The sequence below is a fragment of the Cyrtonyx montezumae genome, unplaced genomic scaffold (assembly GCF_038088225.1).
Source record: "Cyrtonyx montezumae isolate F1298 unplaced genomic scaffold, pur_monq_1.0 scaffold_7, whole genome shotgun sequence".
NCBI lineage: Eukaryota > Metazoa > Chordata > Aves > Galliformes > Odontophoridae > Cyrtonyx > Cyrtonyx montezumae.
Window position 1 is genome coordinate 5060310 of NW_027072078.1, and position 23645 is coordinate 5083954.

The 23645-nt window shown below is 40.5% G+C and overlaps 1 protein-coding gene across 1 annotated transcript in view; it reads right to left on the reverse strand.

Moving 5' to 3' along the window:
* Nucleotides 1-3702: 3702 nt before the first annotated feature.
* NCKAP1 (NCK associated protein 1) overlaps nt 3703-23645 on the reverse strand; it is a 52986-nt gene continuing 33043 nt past the window's right edge. The window contains exons 18-31 of the mRNA XM_065751279.1: nt 22641-22760; nt 22216-22355; nt 20949-21080; nt 20145-20363; nt 19705-19835; nt 19214-19311; nt 17600-17693; nt 16592-16674; nt 16106-16186; nt 12830-12923; nt 10938-11054; nt 7522-7631; nt 4913-5002; nt 3703-4642 (exon numbers count right to left, since the gene is read on the reverse strand). Of these exons, the coding sequence (XP_065607351.1) occupies nt 4526-4642; nt 4913-5002; nt 7522-7631; nt 10938-11054; nt 12830-12923; nt 16106-16186; nt 16592-16674; nt 17600-17693; nt 19214-19311; nt 19705-19835; nt 20145-20363; nt 20949-21080; nt 22216-22355; nt 22641-22760 (1626 nt within the window). The 3' untranslated portion in view covers nt 3703-4525. The remainder of the gene's footprint in view (nt 4643-4912; nt 5003-7521; nt 7632-10937; nt 11055-12829; nt 12924-16105; nt 16187-16591; nt 16675-17599; nt 17694-19213; nt 19312-19704; nt 19836-20144; nt 20364-20948; nt 21081-22215; nt 22356-22640; nt 22761-23645) is intronic.

The following is a 23645-nucleotide window of genomic DNA, read 5'->3' on the forward strand; positions in this document are numbered from 1 at the left end:
TAAATTCGATGAAAGTTTTGTGACTTAGTAAAGCCTTGCACACTTTATCTGCTTGCTGAGAGCCAAATTACATCTATGATGACCGTTAGAGCAAGGCTGCAAGGCACATGCTGGAATCATTAGAATACAAGTTTAGAAAAACATATTTTCCAATAGCACAGGATTTGTTGTTGGTAGCCTTACTTCAGCAGAAGACAGCAGTGGTTTTGTCTGCCTCGCATCTCAGCTCCAGCACTGCTGGAGGAGATCTGTCCTCTCTCTGCCCCGCCCCAGTCAGCTCAGACAAACAACACAGTGGATTCACAATGCTCCCAGGAGATGATCACTGCCTTACTTTCATTTTGTCCCCTTTTAGAGGCTCACCAAACTCTTACCAGCTCATAGACATAGACGCTCAGGTGGTGGTACCTCAGTGTTATGCCAGAGGCTCCATCCGTACTCTTTCCTGCCATCACCACCTAGCCACAAATTAACAAGATTGCTATGCTGCTGCTTGGATCTTCTGCATCACTGGGACTTTGAGAAGCTCTGAGGTGATGCTGACAGGAAATGATCCTTCCTGAAAGGCACCCGGGGCCTGGGCTACACGTCGCCCGGCCACCACCACCCACAGGAGCATGCCGTGCCCACCTCCAGCAGCTGGAGAGGTATTTAACCTCTCGAGAGCTCTGACTCCTCGCCTTGCCAGTAATGAGCCAACAAACCAGTATTACAGGATAAAATCCAAACACATTCTGGTCTGACCATTATGGTCTCCCTCTGAACTTGTATCAGGTAACAATTCCTAAATACCACCTCCGCATTCAAACAAAAAATCCATGAGAACAGCAGTGCAATTATTTTTCTAATTAAGTTACTTTAAAGCAAGTGTCACAGGTTTGGCCCGTTCTAAAAGCTGCTGCTTCGCCATCCAAGACAATAAACCCTTGTGCTTACCTGATCTCCACTGTATGTGGAGTGTATGGCTCCACTGTAAGAGAGTATGACTCCAGTGTATGGCTCCACTGTAAGAGAGACATTCCCATCCAGGTTTGCTGACAGTGTTTACAGCACACCATTTGACACATGATTTACAAATGATTCTATACCTGCATGAATTTGCTGCTTTGCTTGTGGACTGGAACACAGATGTCCCCGTGGAGGTTTTAAATACAATTGTGGGTGCTGTGAGATGCAACCTGGAATTAATTCCTAGTATCAAAAGCAGAATTCAGTTATGAAATGGACTCCAATTCCCAACTGTCCCCAGTTCTGAGCTCTGTGGTCACAGCTCTCATTTCCCATTCTACCTCCCTCTTCACATCCTCGCATACATTCACAGCGCACTCTTAAGTTTCATTCTTTCCTCTTTGTGGCTGTCCACACAACGCTGCTGCTGCATCCCGGCTACTACAGAAATAATCAACATATGCTTTTGATTCAGAATTTAATACAAGCTTTTCCAATTAATAAGTTGCATAAGATGTACTGACACCATACCCTGTCAATGGGTCATTTTAACCTAACAGCACTGAACTGCATGACTAAGAGCTAATCAGGCACGGGGCTGGACGTAGGCCTTGGTGCTGCTGGTGCATTTTATGCCTCAGAACAAATGTTCACGAACAAAACACGACACTGTATCTAAAATAAACAGATCATTGATTTAACAGAAACATTTGCCATACCTGTAAGGCTCACTTGGAGTTTAGTTCAGCTCAACAGATTCACTGAAAAACGCTGCAGCATTACTTAGGCTACAGGAATACTCAGAGAACACGTAGCAGCTCTCAGCAAGGCGCTGAGCACTCACCATTCAGCGCAGGCTGTGCTGAACCCCACGGACCGGGGAAGCTTTTGGCAAAACGAGTTTAGCAGCAAGAGCTATTCATGTACTTGTGGTCAGGAACTCTCGGATCTGGAATAAATCATTTATTAAGTCCCATAACAAGTCCACGATGACCTGCTGAAGAAAGCTGCTATCTATCCCTCCAATCACTGACCTCATTTCAACATCCTCTGAGGTTCTCCGGTGCATCAATGGAGGAAATATGTTCTGAATGTTAGCGTGATTACCAAATTCCCTTTCCTTTCTAGAAAAGGAACTGCTACAGATAAAATGATTTAACAGCAATCATTTACTCAAATGACCTTTCTTTAAACCAAAAATAAGTTTTCTAGGCAGTGACAGCACACTGTTCTTTCATGCTCTGTCCCGCACGACGGAGAGCCCTCCCCCCACAAATGAGGTATCTGATCCAAACAGGCTCCATATGGGACCAGCTCAGCTGTCCCTGCTTCACGTTCCAGGAACCAGAAGCACTTGTGCAAACACCACCTGAAGAGATACAACATACACAGCATCAGCAATTAGCTTACAAAGCTGCCAGGACACAGTGTCGCTGTCTGCAGAGGAAGCATTCCTTCTCTGACTTCTTCCCCTGCAACCTTGGCTCAATACATATTGCTATTTGTGCGCATGGCACCTCTTCAAAAGCCAAAACGCTCATGGCTGAGTCCAAATCTCTCTCCCTGAATTTCCTCTGCCTTCGCTTTGCTCCCAAGCTTGTTCTGAGCCTTCTGAGCCCTTGCAAGAGAGATACCCAGAGGCACCTCAGGCAGCTGACTGTCCGGAGTGATTTCTCTGCAGAGATGCTGCCCTTGTGATCCATTTGTCACAGATTACTCATTTTCTAGGGGATTACTTCAGTAATTCCTCACACCGTGGAAAACTGACAGGCATCATGATAAATGACCAATCACAACTCCTTTGAACTTACAAAGATGAAAGACAAAGAAGTTATTTCTTTAACCACAAATAACTTGAATTTTTTACAAGTCAACCTTGAAAGTCATTTTTTTCCCACAGAAGTCTAAATTTCAATCAAAGCCTTAATTAGGAGTAAGATACCTGAACAGATCTGGTTTCAAATAATACACTCAAGTCTCACGTGTGACCTGACATCTTTGTTAACACACTGACACGTTATGTTACTAAACGATCCATTTCAGAACTGTTCTGTAGTTCTAACACAAAAAGCATCATTAGAAGTACAGATGTACCGCATTACTTCCTCAGGACAATTTTATTCCAGTACTCTTTTTTTCCTCTGGACACAGGAAGCTATTGTAGAGGAGCACAAAACAGCTCTTTCATAATAGAAGAAGTTACCAGTGTGCACAGAAGCTGTGTTGAGAACAAGAGCTTTGTGATACGATGCCCAGAGCCATACTGCTGAGCTGCACACTGCTTTCCACACTGCAGATTCCAGAGCACAACCACCCTGTCAGCTTCTAGGCACATTGAACCAGCACTGTCCTGCAATGTGCACCACAATAACAGGAGGCTCGTGGCACATCAGTCTCAGCCACATCTGATGTTACAGTTTTAGCAACACTCACCTGTTCCACAGTTACTTCATGTTTTACATTTTAACTTCTCCCTGCTGGCATAACTGCCACCACCGTGCACTGTATGAATGCTTACCTCGTTTTAAGATTTAAAGGCTGATGGCACCGAGATGACACTTTTTATGCTGCCTTTAATTCTTCCACTTTTTACAAGAGTCACTGTCACATAAGCCAAAAAGTGTATGATGGAAAGAAATCTTCACATAAAAGCTCTAAGTATTGATATTTAATCAACTCTGAGATGTAAAGCAATGCACCACAGCACAGCTTAAAATACTAGGATGACATTTATATTAAAAATAATTCACCTACAGATAGTACAGTCTAGTGTTTATTGTATGTTATGGAAGGTACACTTGAATTCCAAAAATTTAAAACATATAAAAAGTGGTTAAGGGCTAACATTTTATCAACATGTGATACATGTGTAAGAATGTTTATTATACAGCAGGGTACAATGGTAGTGTTAATGCCAACAGGGCACCACAGAAGTTAGTTTAAAAAAAATTTCCACTATGCTTTATACAAACAACACCACTTGCTGTTGTTTAAGAGTACTGGGAGAGGATGGCCGTCCAAAGGATAATGTCTGTCATGTCAGATAGTGTCATAGTACACAGATCGGTGAACGTTCCAAAATAAAACTAGAAATGCTGTAATTACTTCACAGAAATGCACATCCAATATTTGTTTTCAATAAGAACAATAGGTACAAGATTATAACTCTCCCTATATGAAATAATTTACACACAGATGAAAGCTACACTATCTAAAATAATCACTAAATACATTTTTCTTCTGGGAAATAAACGAGCAATTTCTGTTTTGCATGATCAATATCAAAAACATAGCAGAAGTAGTATATTTCTTTAAACATAACTGATGCTCTAAAATTAAAAAAAAGGAAGAAAGGAGAAAAAAAGATTTTCCATGAATGTGCAACCTAAAATCAACCAAGCTGATATTGTAGTACAACCATATTAAGAAACCACTGATCAGAAATACAACTTTATGGAAAAAGTTTATAATCCACAAAACTGTTCATCAGGCCATAAAATAAAATAGCTCCACAGTTTACAGGTAAAACTGAGGCCACACAGATGCGTGCTATGTCTTATCTCCAGGAAGTAGATACTTAGGCAGAGGATGTGACGCTTTGTTTGTAGACAGCATGGTACGCATTTCTCAGCAAGACGTAAGGGAAGCAGGACTCCAGGAGATCCATGGTCAGGAACGGAGACTCCTGCACGATCTGACAAACACCAGGAACATTAGGTTTTGCACAACACCTATCAGCTGTTGCTCACATCCTATCCCTTGCAGGTATTCTCTGGTCTGCATACCACCACCACTTGTCTCAGCAAAAAGAAACATGACAAGGTTGAGGACAGATGGGAAAGAAAAAACTTGCTATGCATTCAGTGCCTCTCAAAACTAAGTCAGATAGCGTGGGTGCTGGGACAAGGAAACAAATAGCTGACATTAGCACAGCAGTTAGCTACACCGACAGAACAAAGCTCACCATGTCCAGTAGTAGGTAAACAGACTCCCTGTTCCTCGTGGTAGTTTTGTCCGTCTCCTGGCCGATCTTCAGCAGACTAGATGATGCAAGCTACAGGAGAGGAACATTTCAAATGATAGAAAAATAAAGCACAGATCAGCTTCTGCCATTTCACTCCACACACTTCTGAAGACATCAACAGCAACAGCACTCAACTAGAAACTACAAAGCAGCAAGCAACCATCAGCGCTGGGCCTCACTCTCAGGGAGACATTTTTGTTTACACCTAGCACTGTTTAATAAGCAGTAGATGCTATTTTAGTTAAAAAGCAATTTCAGTTACGTGAAGAAATGCTGCTCAAAAACAGATAATCAAAGTAGGCAAGTTAGCTGTAATCAAACCTACTGAAGTCCACAAGAAAGCTCCCTTGGGATCAAGATTTCACTTCCTTGGTCTTTCCCAATATTACCATTTTAAGTAGTCACTGACTGATATTACACCCATTTTGCTGTAGTAGAAAAAGTTTCATTTCCAAAACGATATACTCAATTGAAGAAGTGTTATCCTAATGTTAAATTTACTATGTCTTATTAGAATACAAGCAACCCTTCATTACTAGTTTTAAAAGATATCCTGAAAAACAGATGTCCTAGAAGCTTATGCATGTACACTGCTATACTCGATGACAGAACACAATAAAATAGTTGATGTGTAGTTAAGTGTGTAGCCTATGTCTTCATACCTGATAGAAATAAAAATAATCAGCAATATCAACAAAAAAAAAGACCATCTCTTTTCATCTGTCAGGTGTACAAATGTTTATGCACTCACATCAAGCAACAGCAACACACCTAAGCCACATTAACCAGAAAGGAATCTTAATTAAAAAAATAACATTAAAAACCTATCTCACTATTCCTCTTGAAGCCATTTCTGCATATTAATTTGTAATGTGAAGTGAACGCGCACACTTGAAAAGCATCTTAGCACATGCTCATCGGTACTAAATAACTAGTGGGTTTTTTCCATCTTTAATTAACTTTGACAGGAAAGCAAATCATCTCCAGCAGCATATTTTCTCCCCAGGAGATGCTTTCCTTCCAGCCTAGCAGTAAGTGACAAATAAAAGGTGTCAGGAAAGACAGATTAGCAAAATATCTGAACCATCAAGTCACGGTCTGTGCAGTAAAAGCAGTGGTCTGAAATCAGTTCAGAAACACTGCAAAAATGCAAACCTCATACCGAAAGCGTTTTTGTCACATGAAACTATACTGGTTTCCCTCACTTGTCAAATGCATGCAACTTGACAAAGCCATCTCTCTTTCATCCTTTACAGCCAGCAGCTGCATTAGACGAGGTCAACGGCTAAAGGTTTTCTCAGTTAACAAAATGCAATGAGCTTCCAGAAGGGAGAGATCCTTCGAGGGGAAAAAAAACGGAAAACTGCTTCTGTGGACTTCTTACAGAAAGTGACCATTACCCTTATAACTGAGGAAGGTAAGAAGTAACAGTACGTGTGTGTGCGTGTGCTTCTCTTCTTTTCACAGATAACCCACAGATAAAAGGACACTCAAATTAGTATCCTTTTAAGAAAAAAGTCACCATTTTAACCTTTAGTTTCCCTTTAGATAGTGGGTTATCAAGAGCCACGTAAAAAATTCTATTTCTACTGAGAAGCACGCCAAAAATTAAAACACATCTCCAGCGCCTAAAGGCTTGTGACTTCTTTTGAAACATCAGGGAATCCAGAAGCTTTGATCTTCAGCCTACCCTGAAGCATAAAAAATGTCTCTTCCCAAATATCCTTGTACTGTGCAGCTATCACACAGCTCCCGAGTAAGGAGGACAGACATGTCAAACATTCAGCTCAAAAAGCCACTGCAAAGGTACCTCCCCTGAAAAGGTCAAGTCATTTAGAAGAGTCCATGGCAAGAGTTTGCTAAACATAATCATGACTGCACATGCACGGTATGAATTTTTCCAGTCATGGACTGTACAAGAGATAAGTGCTAAACTACTAATTAATACACAAAGGATTATATTGGAAACAAATGCTTGCTGTGATTTGCTGTTACTTTCTAACAGCAGGTACAACCAACTACTGCTAAGCAACTACTACTGGACATCTGTCAACAAATTGTATTAACAATATGCAGTTTTAATGTATTACATCACAAACTGAAGTCCCAACTTGTACATGAATTTGGAAATGCTTCCTGAAGTGAATAGATATTATTCTTGTTAAGATATGAATTTAAACCTAGCACTACACTTCAGGAAGTAGCGTGTACATCCGTAGCACAGGTGTGCACTGTCCAGCAAGGTGAGTTTCTCTACAACCTGTAACTACATGAATGCAGGTAACATTGCAGGAGAAGTACTGTGACTACTGGAATCATCATGTGCTTACCCCTGTTCACCCACAGTCATCTACATCTCTACAACACATCCTTGTGATTAAGGTAACTCACTGCTGGTCACTGCAGTGAAGGTAACACGTGCAATCACAAACACCAACTAATGACAGTAGCACATAAGCAGAACTAGGTACTGCATGGAATGAGGAGCATTAGGATATGAGTCGCCCTCTTTTTAGTGAGGCTAATTTCAGGAATTAAATCATACGTACAGCCAAAAATTCTTTTAGACGGTCTTCGATGCTTCCCTTGTGGATAGTAAATAGAGCTGCAGCAATCTGGTTGATAGCTTTTGCCAAGCAATGAATGTTGTTGCAGTGCCCTAGACAAACAAACAAAAACAACACATACAAATATATACCACAGCACTGTGTTGGAAAGTAACATTTTGGAAAACATTACCTTAGAGGAAGCATTTACCATAATGAAAGAGCAAGTGCCACCACCTTACACAACAGCAGCAAAGTGCTCCTCCACATGGAACTTAGCATCACAACAGCAACCAGAAGTACACATCTCCCTCCAGATGCTGTACTCTACTACACAATTGGACAGTATCACCACTTGACTAGACAAAATAACCTCAATGAAAAAATGACTTGATCAGGCTAACCAGCTGCTTTCCTCTCCTTTTTGTACACGAACAAGTCACCAGGCTTAGATGGTATTCCCCCAAGAGATCTGTAGGACCTCAAGAAAACAAGTGGTGAATTACTGACAGCTGCATGTGACCACCTTGGCAAGATTCACCTAGACTTCAGTGATTTGATGATGCCAGTTTTCAAACAGAGCTACAGCTGAAAAACAAGAACTGCTGACCATACTCTAGGTAGGAGGTCCCAGAGATGGTCCACATGAATCTCCACCATCAGGTCCCCTTACCCCAACCCAATCAAGAGCTACTACTTCTACTCTGTCTTCCTTTTCTTTTTCTTTGTTCATTAAATGCTCTGCACAAATATGCTAATCTAAAAGGGAATAAAAATAGATAGTTGCTTCCCAGTCAAGAACGTCTGCTCTGCTTAATGCTGCCCATTACAATTTATGTTTGTTTCTCAAGTAACTTGAATCCTCTTATCAAAAAGACTGTACTAAAAGACTCAGCAAGGGAAATACAGCCGAGGAACTGCGGCCCTCCAACACACGGCACGTGTCCTGCTCTCAGGAGAGGCCACGTCTCTAGTAACCTGCTATTCTAGTCGAATCCCTAGACACAAACTAGTGCTCTGTTCTGGAATTTGACTAAGTTCAGATTTCTTAAGACGAACAAAAATTCAGCAAAAAGAAAGGTGTGTAAGAGCCTGAGCCTGTCTCTGAAACCAGTGCAAGAAACTGCCTTGATCTTGAAGAAGGCAGAGAGAACGCAGCCATTGCTGAAGCTGTCCAAGAACTCTCTGTATTTGGGACAAATCTCTTGCCAGATTTGAAAGCTGAAACTCCTTCAAAACTGTGACCTGTTGATGGTAAAAAAAATCAGGATTTAGCCAGGGAATTTACTTCATAAAAAGCAGCATTTATTCAGTTCTCATTCTGGAAACAGCATCTATATTAAGTGTCTAAAGTCAGATGTTCTACCATAAAGCGCAGAACAGAAAAGAATACTATGCAACTAAGGCAGAACTGACAAGGTCTATTCTGTTTGTTATTTTTGTAGAGTGAACATATTTTACATATTCCTTCTGCCAGACTTTTTTCCTTTTAATAAAAGAGGAGTCCACACAGTAAAGAATTACATAATACAGAGACCACATCTCATAAAATCAGTAGCAACTCCTAATATGGGCTTATTTGAGTTCTAGATGCAATTTCTCTCCAGTCACAGTTTTATGAGATCTTATTAACTTCAGAAACCACTTATGAAAGAGGCTTTGCCTGACTTCAGGTTAAGAGTTCTGAATTAAACGATAGAAACCGCATCATATGAAACAGACAGAAGATAATCCTAATCTATTGTTTCAGACTGCCAGCAGCCTGAGGACAGAGGATCCTTGGAAGAGAAGGCAGCCTGGGGAAGGCAAACTGCACGAGCTCCAACCTGCTGGAGAAAACCTGTCAGCGCTAACACCTCGCTCACCTGACTCAGGTTCGTAGGAAGAAGTACTCAGAGGGATAGGTGTGTGTCACAGACATATCTTATTAATTAACAGTAAGCAAATATAATCACCGTCCTTAGTACAGTCCCTCTGGAAAGTAGTATACATTCTGAGACTACAATACGTAAGAGGCTACTGAAAGAAAAATCAGCATCAGAAAGCGCTTCCAGTTATTTCTTTTCATGAAACTACAAAAATAAACATTTACGAGATGGGGTCCTGAACACGTATAAGTGAGTTCATTTGGATGCAGTGTGGAGAACGAGCTGAGCTGCCCTTTAACAAGCAAGCATCTCGGCCTGTCCCCAGCCACCACTTCATAGTCCTTCATGCTCATCACTGTGAGTCTTCCTTTCAGCCACCACGACTGAAAAAACACAGCAGCACAAATGCTAAGAGTGTAGATAACTCTAAACAACCCTGTGGGAGACAAATTGTTCTCACTGTTCATCAGAACAAGCTGTTAGCCTCAAATACTTGAGCACTGATTTGAAAGGTCAAGTTCTATTCATTACATCAGGTTTTTCCTGTTGTGAACAAGTTGGATAAGGGCTACAAAATCTGTTTAAAATTAGAGTTAACAAACCCCTGATCTTTTAAAAATTGAACATGTTTGAATTATCTTTCTTGACGGGGAAACAACACTTAAGTACTAAATTATTAACCTCATTTAAAACAGCAATCTTGGGAAGGGAAGCCCTTTGGGTAAAAAAACAAAAAAAGAATTTGCATACCACACATTACATGATTCAGAAGGCTACCAGAATTTTTAGTCTTTTCCTAGTACTTTAAATGTTCAAAAGTCACATTCACTGTGAGAGTTAAATCTGACCTGATAAAAAACAAAGCAACTTACAAAAAAACTCCCACTGTAGCTGGTAAACGCATGCAGAATAAACAGTCCTTTATGCAAACCTTGCTACACAACATAATGGAAATAGCTTGAACAGCTGAAAGATGACTCTTGTATGTACTGGAATGGTTTTCTTAGTCATTCTTCTCCAACTTAATTTCATCTGAAAGAACCTTTTTTTTTTGGGTGGATTACACGCAAAGAATTTCCTTGAGGCAAAGTACTCTCTCTTAGCTGAACTATTCGGTAGGCTACAGTTCTGTTCACAGCTCACACCTTCTGGATTCCATCTTCAGAAGTTTATGTTCAGTAATATGAATAGCACATGAAATACAGAAAAGCTACTGAGCCCGAGTAGCACAAAGGCTGATAAAACCACTGCTAAAACACCTACACACTACGTGCTCATTAACGCAGAATAGGCGCTCTACCAATTTCACACACTTGTACAAGATTGCCCCCTACAGCAAATAACTGCTCTCAAAAACTCAGGCAAAAGACTCCTCTGCAGGAAGTCATCTCAAAACAAGAGTTAAATAAATGCTCTACAAGAAGTCTGTTCTGGATTTATAACTTTTGTTCGCTAAGAAACAGAAGTAAATATTCACAGCAGAAGTACTCAAAGAACCACCAGGACTGCTATGAAGAAAGCATTCAGGGCAAGCATTCAGCTGACACTGACCTTCAATGGCAGGGCTGTACTGAGACATCACGTTACTAGCCAAAGTTGGCAAGGACACTGCCACGAAGACCATGAGAAGGCAAGCAATTTTGTATTCCTCTTCTGGACTAATGTTTTCTGAAAACAAAAATAATAAGCTCTTTAATTCCAGACCATAGCAACCACAAGAACCTACAAAAACTCCCTGTCCAGTTCACACAGCTTCAATGCTTCACAGCTGCACCTCAACAGAGCTATTTAAAATGCTACTGCAGACACTAGCTGTGTTCATAACACACAACTGTGCATAAGGCATACAATACATATAAACAAATACACATCTGTATTTTACATATACAAAAGTAAACTGTGCTTAATGTATTTAAGTTTAGTATTAAAACTACCAATTGAAATTACCTATGTTTTCTCCTGCCAAATAGCTAGTACTAACGCAAGAAAAAAAAACAGGTTAACATTTATAACAGTTACAATGAGATTATAACTTAAACTATCTGTTACACACAAGGGGGGAAAAAAAGTAGTAAAGTGCTCTCATCACAGAATGACTCAGGTTGGAAGGGCACCAAGGGTCATCAGGTTCCAACCCCGCTGTCACCGCCAGATCCAGCGCTAGATCACGTTGCCCAGGGCACCATCCAACCTGGCTTTCAACACCTCCAGGGATAGGAAGACCAAAGACTGTCTAAAAGCACTTAATTCATGCCTTCAAAACTTCCAGAATAAACAACACTGAAAAGCTTCAAGAGCCGTGCATTAAAGTGACTGAAGTGCCATGCACGCGAGGACATCAGTATATTGGTTTACATGCCTCCCCTTGTGAGCTGCACGTTAGTTCCTGCATCACAAATCAGTGACAGTGCTGTGAAATACATCAAATGCATTCAGCTGGCAGTGCAGCTTCTAATGCCTACTTAATTACTCAGCCTCATTACGGCTCTGTACTACAGAACTGATACCATCTATAGCTGTTCACAATGGAATCCTATTTTCATTATCCTTAATTTACAGCAGTTTTCAACTATGAGCCATTGAACTCCTCCAGCATTGTCATGGTTTTATGATTTTTGGTACTGGTATTCCACATCATAACATCATGTAGTGCATTTAGAGTTAAAGAGTTAATGTTCCAGCTCCGTGGACCATCAATAGTTCCAGGTATGCCTGTCTCAGAAGAGAAGAAGAACTCCATTCCCCAGAGGACTTTGCGATGCTTTGCGTTCTTACGTGTTTACGCTCAGAGGGAAAGATAAAAACTGTCTGCAGTCACGGGACTCTCTCTTCCCTTCGGGACTGAGCTCGGCAGTGGGTGTTTGTTGCAGCCGTCCGCCTTCAGCGTTAGCGTAAGGCCTTCGGTTTATCGGACACTCTCTCTCTTGCTCATTTTATTTGATTCATTTGCCTCAATTCCAATTATATTATATTATATTGTGTTATTTTCCTTTCTGATATCTTATTTAGTAAATTAGCTTTCCTCCTCAGATCGTTGCCACTGTTTTGTTCCTGGGCCCATCTCCCTTCTCCTTTTTCCCTTTCCCCTTCCCCTTCCCCGGGGTGTGGGCCCGTGGGTCCCCTGCCTCAATTGTCATGGTACCGGGTCGAACTGTCCCGCAAACCGGTGACAAGCATCTACCCATTATCCTTTTCCAGGTCAAAATAACCATTTATATGTAGTGGAAAAGATTCTCAAGATGCACATGAGCATATTCCGGGCAGCCTGCTCAAGGCATTCATGTTCTACAGGCCATTTATGAAGTTCAAAGGAAAACAAAGGACCCAAGATACACAAGCATCCTTAAAGCACACAAAGCATACCCACGCCTTGAGGCACTTAGCTTTCTGCTCCTCCTGTGATATTCATTTCACTTATATTTTTTAAAATGGTGACTTCTTACCTGATTTTTGGGAGGACAGTGCTACAACCAAGGCGGGATCAATCTCGCACGGCAATCCAGCAGCTGATGACAGTTCATATACATTCATTGCCACCTGAGGATCAGAAGAAAGGCCATTAGAGCATAGTTGAATGCTTCTGTGTAAACCTGACGAAGCACAGTTATGCTGATAGGTTTAAAAAGTTTGTATTAGTTTGAGATATTAAGGGACTTCAGAGACTTGGCTGAAACTAGACTAAGAACCTCTTGATTTTACTGTTTTTTTTTCCTCACCTCCAACTTACTCTGAACAGATCAGTCAGTACTTCGTGTGCTCAATTATCATTTCTTTTTCTGAAGCCAAACAAAGCTTGTATACTTTACATGACCTCCAAAGCAAACATCCTGACTTTCAATTTGCCAGTTCTGCTCCTCTGATCAACAAGAAAAAACTAACACATTGTCTCTACCAGAGACAACCAGTATCTACCAATACAGCACTTTCAGACAAAAGCCACCAGTCACAATCTAATCAAGTATTACAGTAAGGCAGGCATCTTACAGCATTCAAATCTGATACAGATTCGGTGTCCGGCAATTCCAGATGCCAAGAATTACACTGTAAGTGATCCCAACACTTGGAGGAGCTAAGAATGCCTTTCAATCTAGTCCATTTTCAAGCATGGCTCAGGCTACATTTTATTTTGCTGCCTATATAATCCTTTCTTTCTTTCTTTCCTTTATTTACACTGGGATCTAAACACTTGAAGGTCTAATTCAAATGAATCTCTCCAAAAGCTGTTTTGTACCAAAGAACACAAACGTTGACGGTGAGTCTTACACAAACAGCTCTCTCGAACTCCCATTGAGCTGGCCAGCTGCAGAAGGTGGTACTGTGCTTACAAAGGAGGTCCAGCTCAGCTACCTGAGGGCAAACTGCAATACAGTGAGGACACTACTTAGTCTGCATGGTGCTTTGCTGCCAGCAGACACACAACAGCTTGAGTACAGAGCTGCATGGAATTACAGACATGGGAACTGGTTCACAACAAATGAGTTCACTAATAACAGTGGATCAAATATAAGCCTGACTCTAATAGCCTGTAGAGATACTGCAATATCTTAACACTAAAAATAAAAGCAAAACAAACCTTCATTTGCTTCATTTTATCAGTCACCCCCTATTTTAAGTTTTGTGGCTGCCAAGATGATATTTAATAACAAATATGTTTCATTAACACCTTTAAAGCCATTGTCTGCAGCAAATTCAGTACAGAGAGTAGATACTACGTCACTGTAACCTAAAACGTGCATTTTTCCCATCTGTTGTACAGAGACTTATAAGGTCTGTACCTGACAAGACTGGGCAGAAAGCTCAAACAAGGAACTGCTGACTGCCTACAGGGCTTAATTGTTAGCAGGCTCCTAGCTCTGGCCACATCAACAAGCTGCTTTCAAGACAAAGCCCTGGCAAAGTTCTGGGGGAGTACAAGCCAGAGTTCCCAGTATTCCCAGAAGGCACTGCAGAGACAGCTACACAGGTTTGGCTCCTTCTGCACTTGCAGTCCTCCAACATTGCCCTTGCAAGTTTGTACTGACTCTTAAACAAGACTATGCATCACCAGTCCACAGCACGAGATGCAACATCTAAGCTTGACACCATGCGATCAGTAGAGCACAGAAGCAGCACAGGCTGTACCATAACCCTTGTATTATTTCACATGCCTTGAACTAGAAAAAAAAAGTACACAAAACAAGTATATCAAAGAATCACAGGGAAGTACAGAGGGCCCAGGAAAGGCCAGCAGCCACACGGTACATAAAGCAACTAGCTGGTGCTATGTGGTGTATGACCTGAAGAACAGCCCTCAGTATGGTTTCATTTAGCAGCAGACAGTTTTTCTGCCACTCAATTACCCCAGTGACTGCAAATTACTCCAGGGACACGCAAAACAGAAGAAGCAAGCACTGTGCTTCATCATAACTGCTGACACAAATGAGTTCAGTGATGTCCTTAAAGATCCATTTAGATGTTCAAGATAATCTAATATAATCAGCTTTAAAATGTCATTGCTAAAAGACTGTCCTTGAGGATTTATTACTGCTGCAGCCTTCACCCCTTTCGATTTTCCAGCACCCCTTGACACCAGGGTCCTAAGCTGCCTAACTGAAAAGATCAGGCACAAACCAGCAGTGCATCCTCCTTCTTATCTTTCCTGCATACTAATTCTTCAAGTTCAGTGATAGAACACGATGCTCTGGTGATCAACCATTTTCTTGACAGCCATAGGTGAAATTTTTTCTCTCGAAAGGTCAAAGGCTTTTCTTGTTAAGAGCAAAGGCAGCTTGGATTGCTTTTATCTAATAATTGTAACCTAGCATCCTTTAAGTGTATTTTCCATAGCATTTCCACCAGATATCAGTGGTGGTACGAATTTAAGAGAGTTTTCTAGACCTCAAACACTTCCCTGACAGTTTATCAGCTTAACAGAGCTTAAGTTTCCTCCAGCAAGAATCAGTGGCAAAATATAACCTTCAAGTTCAGGAATAACAACATATTCCAGCTCTCCAAAACCACAGGTGACTCGAGAACAGTTTTCAAAAAGTAATTTCTTCAAGTGCAAATGAAGAGCTGTGCAATGGATAGCCACTATCCATTTTCTGTACCACAACAGCATTTAGAAACCTGCAGGCCTTCAGAGGGCCCGAGCTAGAACAAGAGATTTAAAAAACCAAACAACAACACACAGGTTGCACACAGGGCCAGAAGCCACGTGAAGCACTGACGAGGGGTTCTGAATGGAAATACACCACCCGTGAGTAGCAAGGCATCTAATCCGTAGCACTGCTTCTTTTCAAATGTCTAAGACAAGGTCTGGAACAATTTTCTACTCAGGACAAAAATGAGGCTTGTAGATACTACGTGCACAGAGCTCTAACCATGCACACAGTCCTTCAAACACTCGGTTACACACGTTGCACTGCATATACTATGAAGCAAAGAAACTTTCTTCCCTTTAACTCTCAGTCATATTTTAGCTCTTGATAAAACCTTGTTCTTAATTGTTTCCATTAAAGTTCTCAGATGTGAAAACAGGTAGAAAAAGGCTTGTGCTCTTCCGTCTGTCTTTTTTCCCCAGAACTTAAGAAAGTTGCAGAAGTGTAATTACTTATCCCTCTGGAAAAAGAAACCATTCTCCAGTTTTAACATCTTACATATTAAGGATGAAAGTCTTGCCCCTCACATACTTTCAGAAAGCTCCAGAAATGACTGTCACCCTTTGGGCCTCACATTACCTTCATGTCAGTCTCTCTTGGAATGTGATCTTTGAAGTCCTCAATGGAACTTACAAGGAAAGGAATGTGGTAGGATAAGACCTAAGAGATGCAAACACAGAACGAAGAAAAAACATTACCAAAGCTCACCATCAGTTAAACACTACCACTAATTCACATTTATTTTTGTGAATGAGTCATTTTATGCATTATTAGTTTATGGACTTCAGACATGAAAGCCCAACAGAATCGAGCTGTTGGTAAACAAACTGCAAGTAGGCTTTAAAGCATACTCAATGCTAAGAGCACCAGGAGGCGTGCTCAAACTACAGCACTCAGAACTAACTTCTTTTTTTCTAGAACTTGCGATTCAAGGTTTGGTTATAACTATTCTAAGCACACAACAGCCTTTTAAAAACGGTATGTCTGAATAGAGAGGCTTCAAATACTTTTTTATTCTATTAAGTTTAATGAAAACTATTCAAAAATTATTCAGTTATTTCTTACATCTCTAAGTGCTTCCTGTGCCAACGACCGAAATGACAAGATGACACCGATAATCGTCATTCTCTTCAAAACACTGTCAACAGCTGGAGAGAAAAGAACAACAGTAAACCAAAGCCTACTCAGGTTTACATGCTCAACCCAACAAAAATAAGAAACAGAAATAAAATCAAGAAAAAAGCCTCAAAATACCGCAAATGCCATGACACTGACACACAGGAGTTTAAGAGCCTGAGCTTAAGCAAGCTTTTAAACTATGAGATCTCCTGAAGACGTTCCCTGTAAACCATTTGACAACTGAAGTCTGATATGCACAGACGATGACATTTCAGTGTTAACACGAGTGTTTTCTTGACTAGTGGTCAAAACATACCACTGTAACTATTATTTGTTAAAAATAACTGATAATCATATAGCAAAAATTGTTTCAAATAATACCACAAAGGAATCAGAAAGATGTGCCAAAAAAAAATTGTGCTTCCTGTTTACACCTGTACATTCACCCAGATTATTGTTGTGACAGATGTATATTATCAGCCCTGAAGAAAAAGTGATGCTGAAAGCTCATCACATACTACCTATACTGGAATATCATTTTGTCTGTAGCTGAGAAGACTGGAGGTCCATCAGCTTAAGAATTCACACACAGAAATAAGTAACATGCACTTCACATCCAGAAAAAGTAGCATATATCTCACCACCACTCTCTTCACTGAGAGGGTGGTGAGACACTGGAACAGGCAGCCCAGCAAGGCTGTGGATGCCTCCTCCCTGAAAGCATTCAAGGCCAGGCTGCATGAGGCTGTGAGCAGCCTGGTCTAGTGGGAGGTGTCCCTGCCTACAACAGGGAGTTGGAACAAGAGGATCTCAAAGATCCCTTCCAACCCAAACCATTCTTGGACTCCATGATTGTCAACTTTAAAAAGTCACGTTCATTTTGAAGGCGTTCTTTACAAATATAAGGATAATAACAATTCTACACCTTTACTAAGAACCTTGCTAGTTACCCACATGATAATCTTTTGAAGAGTGCTGCCATCTGGTCAGGCTTATCGAAGCTGGTCCTCATTTGTGTCAGAACTTCAACGTTCTCCACCACAAGTTTCTAAAGAGAGGCAAGGATTCAGGTCAGCTATCTGTTCTGATAGGCTAATAGGATAAATGCACGAGTTAGGATATTTCTTCCTACTTTCTCTCTCATTTTCACTGCGAAACAAGGAAAAAAGTAAGCTGTAAAATATGCAGCAAACCAACTGCTTCCAAGAAATTGCAGAAGCGCATGCACATACCCAAAAAACAAATTTCTATGCCGAAAGCCAAAAAGAAAGACAGATAGTTTGTGCTGAAATCAAGCTGGGCAATTTTAAACCAGCTGATGTATCACAATCTGGCAGATGTATGACATTTGAATTTAAATTCCTCAAAGCTCTTCAGAAGACAAGATTGAAGGCAGTAGCCCACATGCCGTTACTGAGTGAAGCTTCTAGCTTCACAAAAATAACCAGCACATTGGTTAATGACAGTTTAACTGAATACACTTCAAACAGTTAACTTGAGGCAAACTCATTCCTCCTCTCTCATCTTAACTCCAGATACAAAACCAACACCTGGTCCGGGAAACAAAAGCATGCATGCTGAAACCTACTCTTAATAAATTCCCCATTCCTATTCTCTCGGTGCTGCTTTCCCCCAAACACAGATGTTTCTCAGCTCTCTCTGCAAGGCCAGTGCATCTGAGCCAAGCACACGAGCATTTTATTACTTTCTTCCTCCAGATATGCAATCACGCAGGCCTACCTTATGTTTTGCTTACCCTTAGCACTATCAGAAAACACATCTCAGAAGCAATTTTAAACTGTACTTAAAAAAAAAAAAAAAGAACACAAAGGTACAATAACAAGCATGTTGATTTTAAGGAAGTAGGACAATAATGGACCAAGACAGAAGCAACCAAAAAACGCGTCCAGTGGCCTTCTGTCCTACTTGAAATGTGAAATGTCACTGTGCATAGCCAGGAGTTACCTTCAAGTCACAGCCTTCTCACCGGGCAAGTCTCATTCTAAAAGTTAACTGCAGGAATAGGCATAAAGAATCAACGGCCTTGCCCAGCTTAGTGTTGGTTCCTTGGGTCAGGGTACCCTCTTGTGGCATCTGGGAAGGCATGAGCAGCCCCTCTCCCTACACTGTGCCTCCTAAGCAATTCAGCAGCACTACCATTCATGAGGTTCTATTACAGAGAGAATGAGATCTCTGAAGATGTAGCAGAAAACTACACTCTTGAAAGCCTGGTATCCCAATAATGGCTGATGGAGAATAAGTCAAATTTTTTAAGCACTGACTGCATTTTTAGTAAAGCAGCACATGTAAAAAGCTACGGAAAACTCATAACTGAATATCAGCAGAGACTGCATCAAGTCCTGCCCACTCAGTTATGGAAGAATGTGCTATACAGATGTATTACATGAGCATGTGTACTACAAAATCACACACAAACACACAGCTTTACCAGTTTGCATGTTGCAGTTACTTCATAAGGATAGCATACAGAATTAGCTACTAGACATGTGAAAGGAAGCTGAAGCTCAAACCCTCCCTTCTTACCACCCATCAGTTTCCCAGGATTACCTTAAGCTCTGCAACCTGAGAAGAAATGTGCCACATCAGACTTTCACTTAGGAACTTCATGCCGTATGGTCCCAGGAGTTCAGAAAGGGCCCTCATTTCTGAGAAATAAAAAAAGCTGTTCTCCTTCAAATGTTTCTTCTTCAGCTATTTGATGCACTCCATGTACACAGAATTAGCATTTTAATTACAGAACTCTTTTACCTCAAAACTCAATTTCAGATATAAGAAGTTGCACTGTAACAGAACTGAAGCAGCAGTCACTGACACGTCATACTGCTATTCCAGTTCTTCTATTTTTAACAAAAAACAGGAAAAAATAAGCTACCTTTGAGGCACAGAGGCAGCAGAAAGAAAAATAAATGAAAATACTCTGAAAGTTAACAAGAGCTGCCTAACCAAAATTGCTTTAAGAGCTGCTGTAATTCCAATTACTGAAGCATGCTACATTTATCCCTCACAATAATTCAACAGGCACACTGAGCAAAGTTTACCTGATATGTCAGAGTATTCCTCGGCATTAAATGTTAATTCATTTTCCGTTGGCAAATTCACAAACGCTTTCATAGCTGGAAAGTAGGCTATGTGACCATTGCTGACTTGCCTTAGCAATGTTTCCAAATACCTTATAAGAAAGGGAAAAAGCCTTAAGATGAAGACAGATGTTCACAGATAGCCCTACAAAGATGAAGTACACTTGTGTGATAAAGGAACTGCAAAGTCTGTAATCCCAAGTCTGACCTTCACAGTTCAGCTGATATCTATACCTGATGCTATAGTTTAACTCAGAAGTGTTTTTACCAAGAACTGGGAGAAAGTAAACATGAGTCCACAAGTTAAGAATTGCAAAGAACAGTTCACTGATATTAGATATATTAAACTAAACAGAAATGATATCCAAAAGCTAGTAACAAGTGCTCATACAGCTCCTTACCAATTCGTGTACAGACTGGTGATGGTTGGCTCGCCATGACTATCTAAATGCTGGGTTTGCTGAAGCAAAACGTTGTTGAATACTCTCGTAATGTCAATCTGTACATAGTTTTCTATTGACTGGAGGACTGTCATGTAGGCTCGCACGCTGGTTAACAGCTCTGAAGGTTTTGCAATCTCCTGTGTTGCTTGATTATACATTGTCATTCCAACAATTGACCTTTTCAAAACAAAAGGAGTCACATGCCTTTCTCAGAACAGTTAAGCAAAGATAATCATATTAAAATGATCGATGACTAACAAGAGTTTTATATTTAAGATTATAACTGTACTGGAAATGATGTGAAGACAAAAGGAACAACAGATGCGTGCAGGAAGTGACAAGGCTTTTCTTTTTTACTTCAAGAATCATGGTAATTAAATTTTCCCTGTTATCTTTGTCAGGTTTTGAGTTCTGATACTCAGACTTCTCTTCCAGTAGACCAGCAAACCCAAATACTTGAAACAATGCCACATATTGTGCGAAAGACCTGTGGCAAGATTACAGATGCCTAAAAATAGGCATCACCGATTCCTACTAAAAACGGCAGGATAGGAGCACAGGATCAGGCTATTCAATAGATGATACCCATTTCAACATATTTAAGTTTCCACAAACTTCAACGTACCTTCAGCAAGAATATGACAGTATTGTCACCTACCTTTAAGAACTAATCTCATGGAGTAAGAACACAATACATCTAATGTCAAACCGACACAGACTTATCTTGTTTACAAATACATTTATCTTTGCACTATTTCTTACTTGGTGAAGCGGATTTCCAGGTGAGACGTTAAATATTCTCTTGGGGTAAACGTGTGCTCCCAAACCACCATGTTTGGTACGTAATTGATTGAGAAGCAGAGCTCAGAAAGTGCAGTGTGCAGTTTGTCCAGGCTTTAAGAACAGTCAATAAGAAATTACACAACATATATTTAATGTAATATCATAGGAAGCATACATGAATGGAAGATGCCTCAAGATCAGCTACAGCTCTGACTCTCTCGCTCTTATCTGCTTTCATCAGAGACACAGTCCTACCATATCGCTTCAAAACCCAGCATTTTAAGTAAGGTACATGCTGATACGCTTTATGCACACATGTAGTATACGTCATTTTAGTATAAACACATGAAACACAATTTCCCCCATAAATGTCCAGTAAGGCATCTTTTTCCTTCTTACCCAAATTTAGCGATAAAAGTAACTTTTGCTACTAGGCAGTACCAAAACTGTAAAACGTGGAGAAAAATATTAAGTTAAAAATAAGTACTCTTCTCTCAACAAATGCAGTTCTCTGATGTTTGGTTGTTGCAGCTGTAGCCAAAAGAATTCCTTCTCAGTAACGTGTGCATTTAACCACTCCCAGACACAACACTGGACACTTCTTGTCCCCTTCTCAAAGCTCCCTTCCTCCCCTTACCCTCAGCCTGCCTACAATCTTGTCCTGTGATCTTTCCTAACAATTATTTCCCACCTTGCTGCTTTTCCTCCCCTCGCACCTCTTACATCCCAAGCTGTATTGACTCATCTCTCCACCCCTCCTCTTTCCACTAAGTCTTGATTTTTTCTCTTTTGTTACTGACTTCAGTTTTCCTATAGCTAAACAAGACAACCTCCCCATCTCATCACATGAAGGCAGCAAACTGATATTCAGCAGCAGGAACTTCCAGCCCAGACCATAAATTATCCAGCTAACAGTGTTCAGCAAGGCAGAATCAAAGATTCCATCCATGCCTCGGGACTCATGCTTCCTCAGTTGATAGGGCTACAGGAAACCTAACTACTGCATGGGAATAGACCCTTATCTGCTCAAGAAAACGAACAGACAAAGTGATTAGTAAGAGTTGTACATTCCTACTGCTCTATGTAAGAAATTTCAGCCTCTGTACAAGGCGTGAGTACTGTACATTCACAAACTAGAAAGTTACCAGATTTGCAGTCAATTTTATTCAAACAACATAAGCAAGAAGTAAAGACCACAAGTTTTGACTCGGGAATCATAATGAAAGGAAAAGGAGAGGCGGCTTACTTTGTGACAACCAATCTGTTTTTTCTCATGCTTTCTACTCCTGGTTTCTCCCTTTCAGGTTCTCCTTTCTTTCCCGTCTGTTTTTTTGATTTTTTGTTCACTGCTTGACTGATAGTTTTGGCACAATGCTTTGGCAGCAGCTAGTAGAGGGAAAGAAATCACCCCCCACAATTAAAATCCAACCTCATAGCAGCCAAGAGATAAAAATATGCTAACAGCGGAGATTTCATCAAAAGCACCATCTCCTTTGATTATTAACTACACAATTTAATATAAAAAAGTCTTCCCCAAACCACTTTTTAAACAGAGAAAACACTCAGGTCAAGGGAAAAAGAGGGGAAAAGGAAATAGAGCCATAACATTACATTAAGTCAAACTACCTAGAAATCCTCAAAGGGGAATTAAAGCAGACAGAAAATACTCACCTGATCACTCAGCGTACACTGTTCTGTGCAAATATCTGTGATAAGATTTCGAGCTTGCTTAGCCATCTCATCCAGAAACATGTTACACAAGGAAAGGCTACGGTCTCCGATGTGATGCCGCTGTTAACAAACACAGAAGGCTGTCATCACTTTCTTCCTAGTTACACACTACTCAAAAAATGCATACATAGTTCTGCAGTTCCTTCACATGCAGAACTAGTGACAAACAGCACACTAATTAGTCCTTAATAACCTCAGCTCTTTTCACCCTCCATGATATTTTCCTTACTGCAGACAAACTGAACTATGACAGTTCCAGTCACTGATATAGCATGTTATACGCAAAAAAATGCAAGTTTTTATAAGCAGATTTTCATCCTCAGTGTTCAACTACATCTGAAGCACCCAGTACTCCAGGTTTTACAAAGCTCAGATTTAATACTGGTGCAAATTAATGAAGAGAATAAGAATATGTAACTCAAGCTACAGCGATACCCTCGAAGGAGTCCAAAAATGAAGCCCTGCAGCATACATTGCTGGACTCAGTTCCTTTGTACAGTACCCACACAAGTACAGCTTTCTGCCTTAATGAAATCCTTCTTTCACCACTAATGCTTACTTTGTAACAGCCACACTACCACACACGGTACAGCACACAGTGAGGATTATTTTTCCATATCTGTAATTGCTAACAAATGATACAATTCATATACTGAAATAAAGCTTCTGTTGGTTGTAGCAAGATCTGCTTGCTCCAGCTGAATTCACAGTAACTAGCACACAGCAAACTCTGGCTACCGATTCCACACTGTTACTACAATGGTTCTGAAAGGCATTTCGTGTCCTGAAAGGATGCTTTCCTGGACACTTTTTCATAGCTGTCTAACATAAATAGAGCCATAAATAATGATTAGACACATGAGGAAACGAAGCTTAGCAAAAGAGAATTTCACGTTTAAATAAGGAAAAACTCATACTCTGTATAACCTAACAACTTATCAGCAC